The sequence below is a fragment of the Petaurus breviceps genome, unplaced genomic scaffold, assembly GCF_028583685.1.
Source record: "Petaurus breviceps papuanus isolate PSGF00001 unplaced genomic scaffold, PetGlider_PUasm1.0 38, whole genome shotgun sequence".
NCBI lineage: Eukaryota > Metazoa > Chordata > Mammalia > Diprotodontia > Petauridae > Petaurus > Petaurus breviceps.
The window spans coordinates 79,208,551-79,232,045 of NW_027186304.1; the positions used below are offsets into that span (position 1 = coordinate 79,208,551).

Below are 23,495 nucleotides of genomic sequence, written 5' to 3' on the forward strand. Positions count from 1 at the left end.
AAAATAGAGTGATTATATTTATGAGAGAATATATATAAACAGAACAAATAGAAAACAGACATTCTATAGTTGAAAAATTATATACAGAGAGAAATGGGCACCGTATAATGAGCATTCTTGCAATTCACTTTTAAATCCCTGGGATTGGGAGATGATTGGATTAATGGAGATGATGTAGATATTATGGATACCCTTTTGGATGAACTTCATCTATGGAACAAATTCTCAAAGAAGTTTCCAAGCTTTTCTGTAGTAAGTTGAAAACTATGTGAAAATCTTAACCAATCTTTGTTCATTTCATTTGTTTTAAAAAGTAGGTTTTCCCCCCCTACAGGGATAAAGATTACCATCTAAGGACATACAAATCTGTAGTCATGGCCAACAAATTGATCGACTGGCTAATTGCACAGGTAATTGGTTTTGTTGCTTGGTAATTTGAGTAGTTATTATTCCTCTAAGTATTTTTCTATTTTGTGTTAGAATTATGTTAATAATTGTCTTATCCCCTACTTCAGTGTAACCTGCTAGAGGGAACAGACATGACCTTTTTTTATTTTTGTAGCCAATTTATTATCCATATAGTAGGTAATGAGTGTTTATTGAATGAATTAATAAATGAATGCTTGAATAAAATGGTGTGAACATGATTCCCTTTTTATGTTGTTGTTCAGTCATTTTCATTTATGTCTTCATGCTCACCTTTTGGGGTTTTCTTGACAAAGATACTGGAGTGGTTGCCATTTCCTTCTCTCAGATGAAGAAACTGAGGCAAACAGGGTTAAGTGACTTGCTCAGGGTCACATAGCTAGTAAGTATCTGAGGCCAGATTTGAACTCTTGAAGGCGAGTTTTCCTAACTACAGGCCCAGCATTCTCTCCACTGTACCATCTAATGGCCTATTATTTATGTACATGGACATATTTACTATGAAAAGTTGCTAAAGAGGAAGTTCTTATTACAGATAAAAGAAGTGAAAACTATTTAAAATGCATGTATTTATAATGAATGCTATAAACGTGTAAGAGATCATATTCTGACCTTCCTAAGTGGCATGTTATTCATTGATTTATTTTTAAAAGTTTGTTGATAGCTTCTGTTTAATTTCTCTGTATCTCTATTTTCTATTTTACAGAGATAATAACTGTCCCCTGATGTGATAAGCATTAATCTGAAATCTTCCTAGGTTTATATAAACTGTGAATGAAAGATTATAGGAAAGCATTATGTTATTTTTGTGTATCTGTGGTTCTCATGAGACTGATGATTTACTTCCATGTTAAAAATAACTTTGATGTCATCAGGGTTAAAAATTTGTATTTGTTCATAACAAAAGAGAAGCACATAGCTTTTTTCTTTTTTAGAATTAATCAAATAATTCAATAAGTATTTATTGAATGCCTATCACATTCAAGGCACTATAGTAGATATTGAGGATAAAAAAGCATAAAATAGGAACCCTCAAAGGAATTTATGTGCAAGAGGACACAATATATGCACATGTAGATAGGTATATTACTAGGTAGAATTTGATGAGTAAAAGGGAGAGATTCTGATGAAATGATCTAGAATAAATTGGCGGAGAATGACAGGAGGATACTTTGTTATTAAAAAACACTTTTTGACAAAATAGAAAAAGATGACTTAAAGATGTAAAAATGAAAGACAATATTTCCAAATATTTCTAAAATACTTCCAAAAACCATTTACAAAGCAATGGTAGCAAGAGAGTTTTATTAGGGTAGAATGTAGCTTATAAATTAACACAATTCAATTAGCTTTCTAGTTTTATGTGGTTATTAAAATTTTCTTTCATTGTGACATTATATAACATTCATCAGAGTAATGCATAACCAGAGTAAAAAATGGGGCAGTCTCAAAGGAAGGGTGGAAGAACAACTGTTAGGCAGTCCAGTGTCCTATTGGCATATAATCCCTGATTCCAAGAGAATGAAGTAGATATTCCTGGTGCACTGGAGGAAGTCTCTATATTGGATTTATGGGAGGGCTGCATAAGGGTTGCACACAATTAGGAGGCATAGATGAGTTATCATATGCATTTTCAAGGGGGAAACCAACATCAATGAACACAGATCTATTGGAGAATTATAAAACACTATTTTGTATTCTTCTGAGTTCATAAAAGGCTAATGTTTATTATCTGAAGCTGTACTTGTATAAAAGGCTGATATGGATGTTTGATTGGAAGGGAGCCTACATCTCATTTTAGGGATGAGAAAGATTAAGCTCCATTATAGTTATCTCAAAGTGTTTGACGGAGGGTTGTCATGTGGAAGATAGATAAGGCAAGTTCTTGTTTGACTGAAAAGGATTCAAGTAGGGAACTTGAAGAGAAAAAGATTTAATTTATATAAGGTAAAACTTCCTCACAATTAGAACTTTGCATGGACTGCCTCGGGATTTGATTGGTTCTTTCTCAATAGAGGTCTTTAAGCAAAGGCTAGACAAGCAGTGATTTGGCTTATTGGGTCAAGGCACATTTGTATTGACTAGATAACCTCTAAGACCCCTTCCAACTCTAAACAGAAAGGTGGGGGAAAGGTAGGCATACTGAGTTTGGAGAATAGCTGGTTCAGAGCAATCATGTTAGTAAGTGAAGAGAAGTAATGTGAAAAATAATTGGAAAGGAAACTTGTAATCAGATTGTTGAAGGCTTTGAGTGACACCCTGAATCTGCATTTTATCATAGAATAGCAAGCCACAGAAGATTTTGGTTCAGAGGGCATGGTTAGAACTTTGATTTTGAAAATTATTTTCGTAGTTGTAGATGAATTGGAAAAGGATAAGATAGTAGGAGGTAGGGAGACCAATATCAAGGTTATTAAAACTCTAGGTAAATAATAATCAGGAGCTGAACTTGAATCTTGGCATTTTAAATGGAGATACTGCTAAGAATGAGAGACATGTAATGAAGGTAGCATGAATAGGATTTGGAAACTGATTGAATAGGATGGTTGAGAAAAAATCACTAGGCATCTATGTGGTACAGTTGTTACAGTGTAAAATTTTGACTCAGGAAAACCTAAGTTTATATACTGCCCCAGATACTTTCTAGGTGTGTGATTTCTGGGCAACTCAGCTTTAGTTTTCTTATCTGCAAATCTATACATGCTTCATAGAATTGTTGTGAGGATCAACTGAGATAATTTAAAGTACTTTAAAAACTTTAAAATACTACAGAAATGCTAGCTACTGAGCAAAAAGTATTGCTGTGGAAGCTTTAAGTCTAGGTGATTGGGAAGATGTTAGTGCCTTCAATTGAAACTGAAATGTTTGAAAGAAATGGTAGATTTAGGGTAGAGTTTGGTTTAAGCTATGACCAGGGCATTCTGTTAACCTGTTTGGGACACTGTAGACATATAATAAATATTGACCATTGAGGGTGACAGTTGGAACTACAATTGGAGTAATTAGTGGAACATATGGAGATTTTGGAATCTTCCATATTGAAGTAATAATTAAGACATGACCTGGTGTAGTAGAAAGAGCACTGTCTTGGAGTCAGGGGAGAACTGCATTCAACTTCTGAGCCTTGGTTGCCCAATCTGTAAAATGAAGATAATAAAACCTGTTGAATTAGATAAACTGTAAGTTCCATGAGGGAAGGGGCTGTTTTCTTCGTGTTTTGGTACTGGCATGGGGGCATAGTGGCATAATTTTTTTAAGGGGAAGGGAACTTACAAATAGGATGAGAATACCAAAAGGACGGAGGGAAAACATAGTTGAAGCATGGTGACAAAATTTGGAGAGAATCATCACTATTTTATTAGATGATATAGGTATGACAGTGACAAGAGTTATAAATTACATAATTGTAAAAAATACTGTTCTTGTATAAGATCTTGTATACAATTAAACACATGTATGTATGTGTGCATGTATATGTGTGTATGTATGTAGATGGATAGATAGGTACACTATGAATTCAGAGGAAAAGATAGATCAATGGGAAATAGAAGACAAAGAAAAGGTTTTAGGGAAGTGGGACTCACAATGTCCTTTGGGTAGGCAAATAGAAAAAAGGGCTCTTCAGGAAAACACAGAGAGCATGACCTGTTTGTAGAATAAAGAAAAGAAAAACCTGATTATTGTAGGAAGAAATAATGGGGAATAACTGTGTAAGTGAGTTGGGGCAAGACTGCAAAGGGTTTGGAAAGCCCATTTCTATTTTTTACATTTGAAAGTTGGAAGAAAGAATATTTTTGAGCAGGGGAATGATCTGCAGAAAGCAAAATTCGAGAAAGATTGCTTTGCCATTGACATTCATAAGACACAGGCGATGAAAGGCTGGATTCAGAAAGTCCAGCTTAGAATATATTCTAGTAATTCCCCTTTGAAGATTATTGGTTGAATACTAAATTTATGAGACTGACAGAAGAAGAAAACTTGAAAACCCCTACATTAAGGCTGACCTTCTATTCAAGTAACTCTCAAAGACAGGAATCTGCATGTTTTAAAAGAATTCTCTGGAGGGAGGTTTCATAGCTTTCTTAAGTTCCTGGAACATCTTTGTTGTCCCATTTGCACAGTGTTGCATGGAGCAGACAGGGACTTAACTTTTTAACATTCATAGGTTCATAACACCATAGGGTCATAGAATTAGGTCTGTATGTGACTTTCTGGAAGACAGGGTTCCCATCTGTGTAATACTCTTTGAACAGAGTATTACATGGAGCATAAGAGCTTATGTAACTTTATAAAATTACTAGAAAGCAGGAGACACATCTGTGTAATTTTTTTTGTACAGATTTTATATTTTGAAGACGGGGATTTAATAAATATTTCTTGGTCATGATAATGAAAACCTCCTTTGGTACTTGGTTCACAGTTTTTTTTTTTCACTGCTGTCAAAATCAAAATTAACATATGGTTAAATTTAGAATATTTGTATAATATGAAGGTTTATTCATTTTATTATTGCAATTAATATACATGTTCAATTTATTTCTCAAGAAGTATTATTTCTACTTTGCTAATTTCATTCTGGGAGAAAAGATTCTAATGATCATTTGACCATTTTTTAGGAGGAAATTACTCTGTGAAATAGTAGTCAAACTGTATGCTATAATCCATAAGTGATTTTTATTGGAACATATTAATGGGAATTAGACACATGAGAAAGGGTGCAGCAAACCTCTCCATTCTCATTAATTTAATAGTTTCCTTGTTTCTGTGGATAATAGGGGGATTGCCGAACCAGAGAAGAGGCAATGATCTTTGGTGTAGGTCTTTGTGACAATGGATTCATGCACCACGGTAAGAATTTCTCTTCTAAAAGTTCACATGTTTACTATTTTATTGTCTGGTGAGAACCAACGTGAGTTCCTTACTAACAATGAAAACATAAGAGTATTCTAGTTTTCTCCTCATATGAACAAGAAATTCAGAGCAGGGCCAGAGAAAGGTGCAGCCAGTGTAGGGCACTCCATAAATGCATTACTATAAAAGAATGCTAATGTCACCACATGACATGATAATACCAATAATAATGACATGATAATAATAGCATCTGCATGACTCTTTATATCTCACAAAGTGCTTTTAGGTTGGTAAATAATGTGAATTTTATTTTCATTTTGAAAATGAGCAAACAGAGGCTTGAACAGATTAAAAAAGCTTGTAAGTAGTGGGGCCAAGAAATGAACCTTCTGATTCTTCTTTAAGTCCAGTACTCAGCATCCAAGCTCATGAAAATTGCCTTCCCTATTTCCTTATTATTGCTACTATCACCTCAGTCTTCCATACCTTCCCAATAATTTTGCCATCCATAGCATGTAAATATATTTACATATATCAATATATCAACATTGATAAATACATTTACATATTACAATATATCAATATTGTAAATACATTTACAATATATCAAAAATACATTTGAGTCTACAAATGATCCCAGTGAAGAAGAAAAGTATTTTTAATTAATCAAAATTAAAAGTTTTCTGAAATGATTAATTTATCAATCATTAAAATTCCCCTTTGAAAATTTTATGAGAATATCTCATCTTCTAATGAAGATTTAAGAAATTTCTTAGAATTATTTGGGGAAAAGATGTTATAGTTTTTTTTTTGCTTCCATTTCTTCTAGGAATTCTAATTGATCCTGTGTCCAAGTTTGTTTTTTGTTTGTTTTCCTCTTTGAGCCTTTAGTCGTCTCCTCTTCTGGTATCTCTCACTTCATAATAGTTCTTTATTTGTTTACCCATTCTGTGAGCCTTACTCTGTAGATCAGGAGTTTGTTTTAGGGTTATGCTCTGTATACTTCTGCCAGGACTACAATGACCTTGTACGGTCCTGGCCTCTAGTATATGGTGGCCTGCCCCTATGTTCTCCAGGTATTGCATGTTTTGCTCTTCAGCAATCATAAGGTTGACTCAGGCCAGAGAACTGCAAACTTTATACTGACTCTCATGTGGTCTAATCAAGGGTACAATTTGATTACTGTCCTTCTGGGCTTTCTAGGTTCAATACTCTCATTTGGGTCTAAGTAATATAGATATGGACTTGCCTTTGAGTGTGACTCCAGTAAATAGTTGCTAGGACTGAAACTAACAGCTAGCTAGAAGGTTCTGTAGCTTTAGAGTAGCAATATTGCCTGCTTACCCTAGTTCTTCTCTTTTCTAGATTAGAACAGCATCAGTATAGTCCCTGCATCTCTAGAGGCTGTATCTGCATTCCCAATTCATGTCCTGATGTCAGAGCTACAGAATTATGGCTTTTTGCTTCAAGGGTCTTTTCCATGATCTTGGCCCACCCATCCTCCATCCATTTGCTCATAGGTTCGCTCTTATGTTGGAAAAATGACCCACTGTGGTTTGTCCTCAGATGTCCAATTACTCTCCAGTTTGATGCTATTCTGAGTTCTTTATCAGGGGAACTGGACTATACTGCTTCCTGCTACTTCCTGGCTGGTTATCCAGTTCAGTTTCTCAATAAGTATGACAGACTGTGTGCCTTTAAGAGGCCCTTTCCTTTGAAGTTCTGAGTTAGAGAATTGCTTTCTTTTCTTATCTGCTCTGTTTGAACTTTTGTTCACCGAGATAATTCCTTTGGCATTTGATTCATCAAGAATGGGCAGCTTAGGCAGCTGAGACTCCAGAAAGATCTTTTGTTTTTGTATTCTAAAAGCATCTACCACTGTTACCCAAGTATTTCCAGAAGATTGCTAATCTTAACTAAAGAGGAAGAGCTATAAAAGAAAACCCAAGGCAAGCCCCAAATTGTGGAGTGTTCCATTTTGAATCTTGACCCTGAGCAGTGGTTTAAAAATTATACCATCCTTCCCCTTTAAGAAACTTAAGATAAAGAAAAGAAATCATAATTTCACAGACATGACATCTTAATTAAGGAATAAAATTTAGTGACTTTTGTTTCCTCTGTTAGGGAATAACTTGTGATTTCATTAATACCTTGATTTTTACATGTTTAATTTGAGTAGGTTAAAGAGAGGTTTTATAGAAGATGTAGAAATCCAGGTCCCTGGCCCGATTTGATCAATCACTCAGTTTAAAAGCAACTAGGTAGTACAGTAGAAAGAGGCCTGGACCTGGAATTAGGAATATCTGAGTTTAAATCTAACCTTAGACTAATTTTGTAAACCTGGACATATCACGTAATTATTCTCTGTCTCAGTTTACATAAGATAGATACCTCTCAGGGTTCCTGTGAGTATAAAATGATATATTTAAAATGATAAATTTTAAAATGATATATTTTAAAAAGGATTTGCAAAACTTAAAACCCCACAGAAATATTAGCTAATATTGTAGTTAACAAGAATTTATCAAGCATTTTCTATATGCCAAACACTTCATTCCGTGCTTTTTACAAACAGATGTTTGGTGGTAGAAAAAAAATGGGAAACAATAATATCTATATTTTTAAATAAAATGTCATAAATAGGTCTTTTTTTAAAAAAGCAAACATGCATATTGTATTGTGTGTGTATTTGTGTGTGTGCGTGCACATGCACATCTGCTTTAGATTTAAAGCACTTCCTTTGGCTTAACTTTTATCATTTTTTTGGTGACTTTCTGTTACTAAAAATAAAAATGATGAGATATTTACACTTTTTTTAAAGTGTCTATCAAGATCCAATAGAACATAAATTATGTAATCCAACCAAACTTAGCTTTATTTTTCTTAATAGATAAGTACCTACAGATCTGAGAAGCAATTAAAATTTACAATCATGACATTTGAATACTCTGTATGGCCCAAACTTTATTGTATACTCCATCTTATCTTAGGGGCCTTATTGAATGCATTGAAGTTGAAATAAAAGAATAAAATTGATATTTTTTTCAAATATTATCTGAGACTTTTGCTTTTGAAAAGCAAAGTTCTGGAAGTTCATGGAAAACTAAAATCACATTTAACCCAGAGGACAAAATTCCAGTTAGAAGTTTTGAAACAAATATTTAATTCAGTGGGAACTGTACACACATCTGAGGGCAGAATGCAACACATTTACATTTTTTTCATAGTTACTTAGGACTTTAAAAACATCCTAAGAATGTTTACTAAACTTCCAAAACACATAATTATGTGTTAAGGGCATGGTAATGTCCTCAATAGGTTTCTCATGTCAGGATTTCATGACTTTCTTGGATTCAGCATTATAGTCTGTTTAGCTACAGATGTCATCTAGAGAGCAACAGGTTTTGCTAATAACAAAGATGTTAAGATTAGAAAGTGCTTCTAATTTTTGAAATTCACATTTCCTTAGGTAATAGCTTAAGTAAAATATTTGTCCTTTGAGCTATGTATTCTGGGGGAAAGAGATATTCTTATTAATGTAAGTAGAGCCTTAACCTTACATAATCATACAATTCAGGCCATTAATATTTTCAGTTTGTGTCAAATGATTTATAGTATCCATTTATTTTTAATTTATTAAAAATATAAATCTGCCTTTTTGTTTAGTCCTTGAAAAAAGTGAATTCAAAGATGAACCCCTACTTTTTCGTTTTTTTGCGGATGAAGAAATGGAAGGATCAAATATGAAACATAGACTTATGAAACATGATTTAAAAGTTGTGGAAAATGTTATTGCTAAATCATTATTGGTAAGTTGATGGATATGGTCAATGGATTTTCCCCTTCAGTAGATACTAAGAGGAAGTAATAGCAAAATGTTTGATACTAATATACTTTATACCATCTTATTTGAGTTTTATCTTTTGCTTCATCTGCTTTGAAACACCACTTTTTATCCCATTTCAGATTAAATCAAATGAGGGAAGTTATGGCTTTGGATTAGAAGATAAAAATAAAGTACCAATCATTAAATTGGTGGAAAAGGGATCAAATGCAGAGGTAAGGCATTCTGGTATTTTTGAAAACAATATATGGTACAGGATTTTTGTTGAATTTATAAAACATGGAGTGTAAGGAACCATTCCATACTTTCCTTCAAACTATCTTCAATTCATTTTGTATGCATTATGCATACTTTTAAAAATATTCATTTATTTATTTATTTACTTTTGGTTTGCATAGACTAAACTCTTTCAACTTCAGTTTCATTTGTGTGAAAGGGAGATGATAATAATAATAATAATAATAATAATATGAAATTCACAGGGTTGTTGTAATGATGGAGTGAGATAATATGTGTAAAGGCAGAGGTTTGCTGGTGAAGTTGTTTTTTCTGAAAAAAATTCAAGGGACACATTTGAAGTTTAATCTGTGCTATTGATACTATCTTAAGTATAACAAATCAACAAGACAATACATCAAGATAAATCAAGCCCTAATTTGTCACACTTCAGTCCATCTCTGTGTAAATGCTCACATGGAAAATTTAGTATTTGGTTCTTGTGAGCTGGTTCAAGCTGGCTCTTGAACACCCCTGTGTAAAAAGCCCTTTGCAAACCCTAAACCACCATTTAAATGTTTGCCATTATTACTGTTTTAGAAAACTCTGGATTAGAGCTGAAGGAAAAGGAGATGCTTGAGCCAGAAATTCCATTTAGCTGCTTTAAACAGAGGATTTTTTTTATATCCCCATATATTCCATTATCTACTTCTAAAGTGTTACTGATTTCCAAGTTAAATGTATATTTTTCTGATTTTAATAAGCAGAGTATGAACAGGAGAAAGTCTGCTTTATTTAAAAAATAACATTTTCTCCACTGTAGTAAGAGAGGTCAAATAATAATAATCCATTATACAATGATTTCCCTTCATTTCCTTTCCCGTCGACAGTTATGTATTCAATATATAGTATATGACATTTTACTTCCAGAAATATTGATTCTTGTAAGTAATTGTCATGTCACCTTACGTATATGTGATTTAGCTTCTCATTTTGATTACACAGTATTTGTGATTGCATAATTTCTCTCTTTTTTTTTTATATTCAATACAACTTCCTATTCTGACTGTAGGCAACAAGATGGTAATGTGTTTTCTTTCCTATATGAAGATAATGTTGGAGATTCCAGTCAATAAAGTTTTTGCTTGCGGTTTTAATTTCTATTAGTGGTGATGGATTTACACTGGGCCATCCATGCTCTTTCCTTATAAACCTTGTGAGGAAACATCTTAAACTTATACTATATATTTTATATTCAGAAATCTGCTGTAGAAAACTTACTTCATTTTCAATAGTAATCAGAATTTAAGACAGAAAAAACATCAAATAATCTTCTACCATTTACACTTCCATAGAGAAAGAAAAATGTGTGGTAGGATTTGGTATTAAATCTAATTCCATTTTAGAAACCATGCTAAATTATAGAATTTCAGAGTTGAATGAGACCTCAGAGGCCATCTGGTCCAATCTATACATGATCAAGTATTCTGCAAATAACGCTAATGACAAAGTATTCATCATGATTGAAAACCTCTAGTGAGATGGAATCCATTACTTCCTGAAGCAACTCATTCTACTTTTAGATAACTCTTATTGTTAGGAAATTGTACCAATTTATTTCAAAATTCCAAAATGCTATTATTATATCTAAAAATCTAGCAATTGTAATAGCACAAAAATTTCAGCTATTTACTAGTAGAAGTGAGAGTTCTATTCTAGACAGCTCAGAGTACTCATAGAACAATGGGCTCCAATTATACTAATAATATCTACTGTCCTGTACTTTGTATTCCAGATTTTTTCTTGTCCCCTTATAAAACATACATATTCAACTCAAAATTATACACAGAGAGGTTTCTATCAAACTACATGTCTTTTCATCAAAATCTTTTTCCCCAGTCAAGGGGAAAAAACATTATTTGCATTTGCTTCCCACATAAAAAAATATTATTTTCAAAGGAAATCTTTCTAAAACAAGTCCTTCTGGATATATCTTTAATACAATGATCTCTAGCAGAGCTTGTTCAATTAAATGGTACCCTTAGACAACCTCTTCTTGCTTTGCCTCTGGTGAATCAATTAGTGTGAGTGGGGTTGAATTTTATATGAAACTTGAATTTGTTAAGTCTTATAATTCAGTTACTTAACTTTCTTGAGCATACTTTTTTAGCTTACTTTTTATTCCAAATATTACTATATTCAGTGGAAACTATTATGGATTAGTAGAGTTTTTTTGAGTCAAAACATCTGTTAACAGTTTTTCAGTCTCTCTACATATTTTAGGTAGCTCACGTACTCAGATTTAGAAGTTGCTGTTTGCAGAAACCATTTCACTATCCTAATAAGTCCTCTGGTGGCCTGAAAGAGTTAACACAACTTTCATAACCTTAATTTTGGATCAGGATAGAGAACATAGATAGTGAAAGATATTGCTCAGGATTGTATGTATTTTAGGACCATAAAGGATGTGATAACATATTAGTGAAGATTAAAAACTTCCTTCCTCTCCTATTCCTGACTACAGTTCCTCTTAAGTTGATATCTTTGTTCTATTCACAGTTTAAAGGAGAGAACCCAAATAATTTCTCTAATAGGAGGTAGAAAAGAAGCAATTGCAAATTACTCTAATAAATAATAATTTATCATTAATTATTTGGTGCCTAAAATATAGCTTTGCCCTTAGTCTCTAGAAATATTTGATATGGTCTCTGCCCTGTAGAGTTTACAGTCTTGACAAGAAGATAAGGTTTGCACAAATGAAGCAAATAATGAATGGGCAGACTTTTAAAATTGAATTAAGTGCCACAGAACTCAATAAACTTACTTGTATTATTTCCCCTTCTCTCCACTTCTCCTCCCCTGAAATTATTAAGTGTATTATAGTTTATTAGGCGACAGTGCAGAGAAAGGAGAGATAATTTCATATTGGGATATTCAGGGAAGGTTTCATGGAAAAGATGTACTTTAAATGGTTAAAAAATTATTGATGTCTCTTGTTTTTACATTTCATGTTTCATTGAGTTTCCCTTCCCAAGAAGTCTTTTTTTTTGCTTTTCAGAGGGCAATTGGGGTTAAGTGATTTGCCCAAGGTCACATGGCTATTTTTTGTGTTAAGTGTCTGAGGCCAGATCCTAACCCAGGTCCTCCTGACTCTAGGGCTGGTGCGGTATTCACTGTGCCACCTAGCCGCCCCGCAAGAAGTCTTTTAGAAAAAAGTAAAACTCACGTACATAGACCTCATCTGAAAGTGCAATTGATATTTCTCATCTGTAGCAACACCTTGTTGTTGATTTCAGTCATGTCTGATTCTTCATAATCCCATTTAGGGTTTTCTTGGAGTAGTTTGTCATTTTCTTCTTCAGCCCATTTTACAGATGAGGAAACTGAGGCAAACAGGGTTAAGTGACTTCCCCAGGGTCACACAGCTAGCCAGTGTCTGAGGCTGGCTTTGAACTCAGGAAGATGAGTCTTCCTGATTCTAGGCCCAGCACTCTGACTCCTGTGCTACCACCTGACCTCACTTTAAAAAAAGAAAACAGAGATCTTAAATTGATTTTGGAAAAGAGATTTAGATTTATGTAGAGGAGGAGACAGACTATGTTTGAGAGCAGAGAAGGGAAAGCAGCTAAGCAAAGGTATGACAAGTATAACGACCTGTTATACTACATGAATTCTTTAAGTCTAGATACAAAATATAATAGTCCCTCTGGTGTATGAGATTCATTCTTCTTTGGTTTTATGACATAATTTAGATGAAAAAGTCATGAATTTAATCACATTTTTCAAGTTAGAAAGTTAAAAAAATTTCAAGTTAGAAAAATTCCTAAGACTTAAAGACTGAGATGCTTGCTTAATTTTACATGTATATATATATATATATATATATATATATATATATATATGCTATATCTAGTTTACCTTTAGTCTACTGATGTTGAGGCAGATTTCAGTCCATAGGAAATGTTTGGGTAAGTAAACAGTGTACAGGCAATAGTAGGAAGGAAAGTTGTGGAAAAAGGCAACCTTTTCTAGGGACTTCCCTGTTCCAAGAGGCCTATACTTTACAGAGAAGTCTTCTCAATATCTCCATTTTGCTTAAGCTCACTTCACATTATTTCTCCCAAGTATGCTGTAATGCCAGGCTTATACCAGCCTCTCAGTTTCCAGACCCTCAGAGTCTCTAATTGGTTCTGAAATAGATCCTTTCTTTTATGTAAATATCTAGAATGTGACCTGTTTTCTTACACAGTAACTGTTTTTTTTGCAAGGAGATGTACAGGCCCTGTTCAACTGTACATAGCTCTAATTGATTAGTTCAATCAATGTTCTAACAAAGTTAATTGATTTTAAGAGGGTGAAATAGTCAGTACAGTCCTACCCTTACAAAAGAAATCATCTGTATGCATGTAGGATGAGTTGATGAGAAGAGGCAGAATTTTTTATATGTCTAGGAGTAGGGATTTTCCAAACATGGCATTTCTCCCCGCCTCATCCATACCTTTATATAGGCATTTCTGTATATCTGGAGTGCAGTCCTTCTTTACTGGAGCCTCATTGAATCCTTAACTTTTTCAATCATGGTTATTTGGTGTTGCTTCCTGTAAGATGTTAATTCTTATCCTGATTATTAGTGGTTTCTTCCTCCTCAAATTATATTGCATTTTTTTTAAAATGTGCATCTCCTAGTAGAATATGAGTGATTTGAAAGCAGGTACTATTTTGTCTTATTCCTTAAAACATAATAGGAGATGAACCTGCATTTGAGTGGACGCAGAGTATGAAGAAATTTAAATTATAGACCGAAGTTTAAATGGTAAATTCCATTTTGACTAATGATGATGCAATAAACTTATTTTCCACTTGGTATATGTGGGTTTTTTAACACAAGACTTTGTTCTTCGTATGCCAGCTGGTTGGGAAGGGTGGATGACAGTCCTATAAACCTTTTAGTCCTGTTTTCTTCTTTCTATCTGTTTTCTTTAGTTAGATATCAGGAATGATATGAAAATAGATGGAATCAACAGATAGCAGAAGATAGAGAAGGCTAAACACAGAGTTGGTAATACCTTTGCACTAGGTAAAAATTCTGCTTCTACACCCTCAGCCTCTCTCTGGTTCTGAAATTGCTTTTTTCCTTTTATATAAATTTCTTAGAGTGTGACTAGTTTCTTTATGTGCAAAATGAGAGGGAATCCCCTCTGAAGCCCCTTTCAGCTCTAGCTCTATGATATGGTCCTGTGACTTAACCAAGAATGTAAGCCCCTTGAGGGGAGAGGATGTTAGTATATTTACATTCCCCATGCCTAGTAAAGTGATATATAATAAGTACTTAATACTTTTAAAAACAGAATTGAATAATCACACAGCTGAGAAATGTCAGAACCATGCTTCAAACCCAATTTTTCTGCCTTTGATTCCAGTATCCTTTTCTACCATGTCACATTGCCATTTTTTTTGCATGTGTGCAAATATATCAGAACTCCAAAATGTGTTTACAGTATTCTATTTATGTTTTAATGTGTTTTTCAATAAATAAAAATAAATTTATTTCAAAAATTATTTGATTTCCCCTCCCCCCTTCTTGTTTCTCTCTTAGATGGCTGGAATGGAAGTTGGGAAGAAGATTTTTGCCATTAATGGTGATCTAGTTTTTATGAGACCTTTTAATGAAGTGGATTGCTTCTTGAAATCCTGCTTAAACAGCAAAAAACCTCTCAGAGTTCTTGTGAGCACAAAACCAAGGGAGTAAGTTGTTCGACTTCCTATTTTCAAAAATGGATAAAGAAGAGTAAAATTGAAGTTATACAAGTTAATACAATTGCTAATTCCTGAAATGAATAACCCTTTGCCTAGATTAAAATAATTACTCAAGGGGCGGCCAGGTGGCTCAGTGAGTAAGAGCACTGGCCCCAGTGTCGGAATGACCTGGGGACCAAATCCGGGCTCAGATACTTAGCACCACACCCAGAAATAACTGGCCGTGTAACCTTGAGCAAGTTACTTAACCCCGATTGCTTTAAAAAAATAAAAATAAAAAAATAACTACTCAACAGATTCCTTTAGAAGAAATAAGAGAGTGATATTACTTATCATCATAAAATATTTGGTTGTGTCCACAATTAAGCAGGTTTATTGATATCATATTTGACTCAATGTCTGAAAGTTTATGTTGTGGTAATAATAGAAAAGATTATAATGAATATTTTAGGGACTAGCCCCTTCCTATATTTCTGACTTAAAATTCTTTCCTATGGTGAAAACATTTCTCTTCATTTTCTCATCCTTATAATAATAATGAATCACATGGTACTATATAGCTATTATTTGGACTTCACAGTAACTCTGTGAGATTTAGGTCTTTGTTATCAAAATAGGAATGGGTACTAGACCACTAATTTCTCTGTTATAGGGAAATCTCTGGTGAGGAAACTCCTTCTACAAATATAGGCCAGCCGCTTCTCTGTGATTTCTAGACTTACAGAGTTGGCAAGAGCTCTGAGAGATTAAGAAAGTAGTATTTAAACCCAAGATTTAAAACTAGGTTTTCCTGTCCAGCTCTCTAATTACTATGTTACTGTCTCTTCATGCTTTCTATTTATCGAAATGTGATGGATAATGCATTGTAATCTGGTCAGGTAGTCAGTACAGATGTTATGAAATCTTTTAAATTTGTTCCTTTTGCTTTTGTTTATTTCTTTATCACTCTTACTGGCACTTGCATTATAGAGTTTTGTTTTTGTTTTTGTTGCTATTGTATCTTTCCTGATAGTCTTTAAGCTCAAGGGTAGACATTCTGTTTTATTCATCATTACTTCAAACTTTCTCATAAATATTAGGAGCTTAGTAAATCACTTTTTGATGAATGAATTAATATATAATTTAAATAATGTGCTGGAATAGCAAACACAGAAATAAAAAAAAATCAGATATTCCTTAGAAATACATCACTGTAGACACTAAGTTTAAAAATATTTTTTCCTCTGAAATGTTTGACAACAAATATCTCCAGTCTTATTCAGTAGAAGAGAATGAACAAGATATGACTTCATCATTTGTTATTTTCTTTTTTTATCAAATACTTTATTAACTTCTAGTTTACATCATTCTTTTTGAGTTACAAATTTCTCCCCATTTTCCCCCTACCCACCACCCCAAAAACCCACTGGATATCCCCTCCTCCAATCTCCTCTCTCCCATATCTTCTCCCATAGCCCCTCCTACTTTCCAGTAGGGCATGGTGGATCTCTATGCCCCAGTGCCTGTATATCATATTTCCCAGTTACATGTACAATAATATTAATAATAGTATATATATATATATATATTTAAGCATTTGATTTAAAAGCTTTGAATTCCAGATTCATTCCCTTCCTCCCTTGTTGCCCACCCTTACTGGGAAGATAAGCAATTCAATATAGGTTGTACATGGGTAATCTTAAGAATGAATACATCTCATTAAGTGTGTAATGTATTTTTAGAGGGTAAATATGTTGAGTTAAGAAGTTGGGAAAAAGAACTTTTAATGGTTTTCTATTCCTGCCCTTATTACCTAAACTATAACTTGTCCTTTTGCCCTGGGTGACAATAGCACTTGATAGGGTGTGTCCTCCCTCCTTGAAATTCCCCTTTGTCTCATGCACAAAAGTCTGCTTTACTAAACTTTGACCCTTCTGCCCATTTATAATATGGAGATCTGTGTAGAAGTTGGGGGGAAAGAATTAAAAGACAAGAGAGATGGAAGATACTCTGCTATTTTTCCCACACCTGCAGTTAACTAGGTGCTGAGAACTGTGCTAACTTTACAATTATTGTGTCCTTTGATACTTACAATAACACTGGGAGGTAGGGGCTATTATTGTCATCATTTCATGGATGAGAATAACTGGACTGAGTCAGTAGTTAAGTGACTTGCTCAGGATCACACAGTAAGTGTTTGAGGCCAGAATTGCTCCCTGACTTCAGTGTGTCTTTTTATCCCCAATTTCTATCCCCCCTTTCTATCAACTACCGTGTTTCCCCGATAATAAGACACTGTCTTATTAATTTTTTTGGAAAGAAAAACACCAGAGGGCTTATTTTCAGGGGAGGGCTTATGTTGTCCTGCCTCAGCTCTCCTCTGCGGCACTGCTCTCAATGGCGCCAGCAAGCAAATCACTGGGGAAGAACAGGATGACGTGCTCACTGCTGCAGCTCTGATTGGATGCAGCTCGGAGCGTGGCGTGCGTTTCACGGGGGGGGGGGAGTGCATACAGAGGGTACCGTAATGTAGCGTGTAGTGCAGGGGATCACCTTCACTACAGTAGCAATCTCAATAGGGCTTATTTTCGGGGGAGGACTTATTTTAGAAGAATCTTACACAGTAAGGGGAGGGCTTCTTTTCGGGATAGGTCTTATTATCGGGGAAACACGGTATGCCACCTAATTATCACAGAATACAAGGGAAGCCCAAGAGGGAAATATTGGAGAGGTACTGCAAGATGGTTTATACATCCTCAAAAATGTAAGAGGAAAATTGTATTAGCTAAAAGAAGACTTGGGTTACTACTTCATTTTATTCCTTCTTCATTGATTCAGACTTGGGAATCTTTCACCCTTAAGGAGTTTTCTATTATATTAATATTACATTGGATAAAAAAGTTCTCCCTTATTTGTAGATTTTTCATTTTAAGAATTACTTTTCATTGAATCACATGGCTTTTTATTCCATTGCAATTCTGCTAGTATTATTCTGACTGCTTCTCTTACTTCAGCAGCACATTTCAAGTCTTTTATCTGATTGTTTATCACATTTTTTACATTGGAAAAGCTCACTCTTTTTCTCTCTTTTTTTAAAGGTTGTTGTAATCCATAACCCTTGCTCTCATGCACCTGTACCTTTTGCATTGGCTTCCCATGTCTTTTTTCTTATTCCCTGCTACATATATCTTAATTTTTTATCTGTTAAAATCTTTTTCTATTTCATAATAGGTAATAAAATATAATAGTGAATATCATAATGGCCTCTTTAAAGTTTTATCTGTTTGCCCTTGATAATAAGAAACCTTTATAAAGATTTCTTTTTAAAAATTTTTTATCAATGTGTTATCTCAGTAAGTAATCCTACCCACATATTAGTCTGCAGGAAACATTATATCTTAATTCCTACAGTAAATTAAATTTGTCCATTCCACCACAGTATGGTGTTTGAAATAGGAAGATATGTTTGCCAAAGCTAGTCATCCTTAAACACAATGAGAGTCTACATTTCTTTTCCCAGAACATACTTGTGTTTTTCATAGGCTGTGCTAAGGAGAATAGAATGACCTGGCTAGAGGTCAGAGAAGGATACACATTCCATCATAATATTAAAGTTACAGACAGAATGTATTTCAAAAAGGCCCAAGAGGCCACTTTCGTTACCTGAGAAGACAAGAGCAAAAACAATCCAGCAAAGCTCTAAAGTTCTAAGTTGTTTTAGCAAACAGAGGATTTATCTACCATTTAAAGGAGAATGTGCTTCTTCTATCTATACCTCCTCATGATCACTCACAGACATTTGTTTTCTTTTCTTTCTCACAGTCAGTTTTCTTTCATTCTGAATTATATCATTGACAGGCACTGGCAAAATAATGAAAAATTGAAAAGTGGTCTATTCAAAGAAAGTAGACTCATCCCCAAATATTAAATGGGTAGAGATGTTAGAAAGCAGATTTTTCTGATGTCAGCACTATCAATATGAAAATAATTTATCTTTTTGTAAATTAATTTACAATAAAACTAAAACTATTAATGATATTTTGGTACATTGGGAGGATGCATGACTTTTGACTCAGAGGTCCTGGGTTCAAATACCATTTATGCCATTTAATAACTCCAATAATTTTGGGTATGTCACTTTGCTTCTCTGTGACTTAGTCTCCTCTGTGAAATACAGGGATCAGACTGGAAGACCAGGAAGACCCCTCCTGTTTCTAGATCAATGATCTTAATATTAAACAAATAACATTATTTCCATTTCTGTTAGAGTAGTTTGTACAACTTATGTTTCAGGTGCATGTTTTGGCCTTTTCCCACAGAATTAAACCCAGTTAATGACCCACCCCTAAATATTCAATATCATGAATTGGTTAAACCAATAGCTTGGAAGGGTACCCTAGTGCTATGAGATACTTTTCTGTAATTAACACTTCATGTTACCTCACTTCTGACTGCTTACTATGTCCTTGTAGTTTTAGTAAAATTTGTTTTCATGATATTATAGACCTTATAATTTTATCATATTCATCATTTTCCCATTTGGAAACCACTTTTATCATCAGAATGAAAATTATCTACCCATATTTATTACATATACTTCATTCATTCAATCATCCATTTCATTCATCCTTATTTTTCCCTATCTGTTTTTATATGTTAGTCAGAATTTTTGGAAAATTTCTTAGAATTTTTAGCAGTTTGATTAATCTCACTTTGCTGTGAGAAATTCCATTTATTTTGTCTGTGCCTAATTCTTCCTGATTTTTTAAACATATTTATTGTAAGCTTTCTATTTTTCTTTAATTTATTTTCCTCTTGGGGCAGCTAGGTGGTGTAGTGAGTACAGCACCTGCCCTGGAGTCAGGAGGACCTGAGTTCAAAGCCAGCCTCAGACAATTAACAAACACTTACTAGCTGTGTGACCTTGGGCAAATCATTTAACCCCAATTGCCCTGCCTTCTCCCGTCCAAAAAAATACAAATTTATTACTACTCTTTTATTTCTTTTTTTGAAGTTCATTTTAGCATACTTCTTTTTCAGCTTTACTTCTTTCTATGGTGCTAAAAAGTTAATTACAAGAATAAAACTGACAAAATATCATATTTCATTTATATTTCTATGCTGCTTGAAATTACTTTGTCACAGCCAGTTCTGTCCTGTTATTTGTTTAAATGTTCTATTTTCCATGTAATTAAAAATAGAATGATCTCACTTTTCCTACTATTTTGCATTAAATAAACTGAATTCATAGCATATTAAGTATATATGTGTCTTAATGATAATTAAACCTTTATTGTTTTATTTTGGGTTTTGATTGAAATTAGGACAGTGAAAATTCCAGATTCAGCAGATGGCCTTGGATTCCAGATTCGGGGATTTGGTCCTTCTGTGGTACATGCTGTTGGAAGAGGTATGAAATTCAATTTGTGTCAAAAATTTTTCTGATTTCATATCTTTATTCTTAAAATTTCTTACTGGATTATATTAATAATGTAGTTACCATTTTGAACTTGCATATACTTCACTTTTTAATCCAATGACTATAGATTTTTTTTAAAGTGGCATGTTGCCTTTTTTTTTCATTTTGCTTTTGAAAAAAAAAATCTTTTCTCATTTCAATTGGACAGCCAAAAGACATTAAGTTCTTACTATGTGCTAGGCACTATGCTCAAAGCTGGGTAGGCAAATAGAAGGAGAAAGAAAAAAATAGTCCCTACCCTCAAGGAGTTTATATATTAATAGGGGAAGATAATACATAAGGAGCTGAAAAACAAAGGGGTTAGGGGAAGAAGCTACCTGACCATGCAACAAGGTCCTTTGGAAATGACTCAGCTGTTCAACCTGAAGAAGAATGGCCTCAGCCTCTTCCTTTAATTGGAGTTTCTGGGAAGAATCATCGGAACAGAAGGTGAGGCCACTGGAGTTGAAAGTACTTCCAATATGAGAAAGAGACCTGGAATGGCATGACCATCCAGGGGGAAGAGATTGATGTATTTTTCATTGCTACAAGATTGCTAATGAAAATAAGTAGCTTCACAAATGCCTCAATGGATATTCCAGTTCTGTCAAAGGATGGTTTGGATTCATTTTGTCATTGTTGTTTTTTAACATATTCATTTGTTGTTGTTTTTTAAGTTACAAATGGTTATGCACCCATGTGAATTTTCAAGATCAGAATTATCTGCTAGATTAAAAGTGATTGATAGGACAGAAAATAGCTGAGCTCATGCTAGAGCAGTGAAGAAAATGGGGAAAAATTTAATTATATAACTTAAAAAAATTAATTTATACTATAAAAGTCTTATTTAGGTTATAAGCACTATAAGGAGATATATAAATTAATAATTCAACCCATGCTAGCACAGTAAAGAAAAATGTAGGAAAATAGTTTCCAAGTATAGTAAACAGTTTGATATCTTTTCTGAGATAAATTTATAATTAAAAACATTTCTGCCAATACTGGGACACATCTCCACACTTACTAAGAAATTTGAAATTTACTAATATGATCAGTATGAAATATTAACATTTTCGTGAGTGATTTTGACTAGAGTGGAAATATGCATCTCAAGATAAGATTTTATTTGTTGGTGTAGAATGACTTTCAAACAAGGTATGTCTTATCAAATACTTATTCAATCCTCTAAAAATTCTCTATATGGAAAATTATTAAAATAAACTTATTAAGATTATTAATAAAATAAAAATAAGATATTTTAAAATATATTTTTTAAAATTAATTTTTTTCTTTAAATTTTTGGACATATGGATTGATACACAGTTAAAAAATCTTTCATTAATGCACTGATTTCATAATACTCTGAAATGTGATACCGAGAGTAGATGCCTTATTTTTCATTTTCCTAACCTAAAGGTATGTCTTCCTTTCGGGCCCTGGAGAATCACTTGAAAAATCACTGATGTTCTCTTTCTGCCTGCTATATTATCACTAAAGAAAAATATCTCAGTCAGAACAATGGATAAAGTACAACATAGAACAAAATCTGTTTGTTTTTCTCTGAGAGGGATTTTGGATTTGCCAGATACCAAAATTGGTGTATTTGGGGAAAAAAACAGATATTGAATAAAACATCTCTGTGGTTACTTTTTATTTTATTTTTTACTTCATTTATGTGTAAAAAAAGTTAAAAAGCATGGAGGCATTTTACATTAAAAATACTGAACATCATTTCTGAATCTAATAAGAAGTCAATATACATTAAATAAGTGTCAATAGGCACTGTGCTAAGCACTAAAGATACAAAAAGAGGCTAAAGACAGTCCCTGCCCTCAGTCAAATGGGGGAGAAGTATACATTGTTAGTGTGTAAAACTTTGCTCCAATCATTATACACCCTTTGTGAAGTGGGAAATCAATTTTGTCATATGCAAAAGATGAATCTGAATTGAAACATAATTTTCAGAGGGAAACGTGCAATTTGACAGAACTATCTTGGGTTTTAGTGAGATGGACAGATTTTCCCACAAGATATCTGCTGTCTTTGGCTTTCTACAGGACAACAGATGCATGTTTTGGCTCAGAGTAGAGTTCTGCACTGGGCCAGTGGTAGTATCTTTATGTGGGAACCAGTTTCACCTTTTTTTCTAACATCTTCATTTGTAACATTTGCTTCTTTTAAACTGAGGGGGAATTTTTCCCACACTGAAACCTTTACTTGTCAGCTAATGACTTTCAGTCAATTTATCAATAGTTTAGATTCCCTTATCTTTAAGCCTATTTCTGTGAGAAAATAAAGGGACTGGAGGTTTAGCAAAATAAACTTAAGTCCAAATAAAATAATCATATTTTGCAATACTTGCCTCTTAAGAAAAGCTTTTGAAATCAAAGCAAAATTTTTAAATTGCTACATAGTCATAGAAGGAGGTACCTAGAAGAAAAGCCAGATCATACGTCATTAGATTTTCCTGAATCTCATTTTTTGGGTTATTTACTTTTAATAGAAAAATACTTTTATGACATTCAAAAAAATCATTATTGTCAATCAGTTAATAAGAATTTATTAAGTGCCTACTATGTGTCAGTCACTGTGCTAAATGCTGGAGATACAAAGGCAAAAGGCAGTCCCTGCCCTCAAAGGACTCTCAATCTAAGAGAGAAACAAGTACACAAATATGCACAAACCATCAATGTAAAGGATAAATAACACATAAAGTAACAGAAGGGAGACATTAAAATTAAGAGGGATTGAAAAAGGCTTCTGATAGAAGGCTCAATTTTAGTTGATTTTTGAAGGATGACATGGAAGAAAGGAGTAAGAGATGAGGAAGGAGAAATTCCAGGCAGGGAGATAGCCAGAGAAAATTCCCAGAGTTGAGAGATGGTGGATCTTCTTTGTAGAGCAGCAATGAGACCAGTGTCACTGGATGGAATAGGGCATTTTGGGAGGGCTCTGTGTGTGTGT

The 23,495-nt window shown here is 33.7% G+C and overlaps 1 protein-coding gene across 2 annotated transcripts in view; it reads left to right on the forward strand.

Annotated features, from left to right (window-relative positions):
- PREX2 (phosphatidylinositol-3,4,5-trisphosphate dependent Rac exchange factor 2) overlaps positions 1–23,495 on the forward strand; it is a 414,229-nt gene that overhangs the window by 192,110 nt on the left and 198,624 nt on the right. For both annotated transcript variants that reach the window (XM_069100083.1, XM_069100084.1), the window contains 6 exons: positions 335–410; positions 5,202–5,274; positions 8,944–9,086; positions 9,244–9,336; positions 14,934–15,082; positions 20,398–20,483. In XM_069100083.1, coding sequence (XP_068956184.1) covers positions 335–410; positions 5,202–5,274; positions 8,944–9,086; positions 9,244–9,336; positions 14,934–15,082; positions 20,398–20,483 — 620 coding nt within the window. The remainder of the gene's footprint in view (positions 1–334; positions 411–5,201; positions 5,275–8,943; positions 9,087–9,243; positions 9,337–14,933; positions 15,083–20,397; positions 20,484–23,495) is intronic.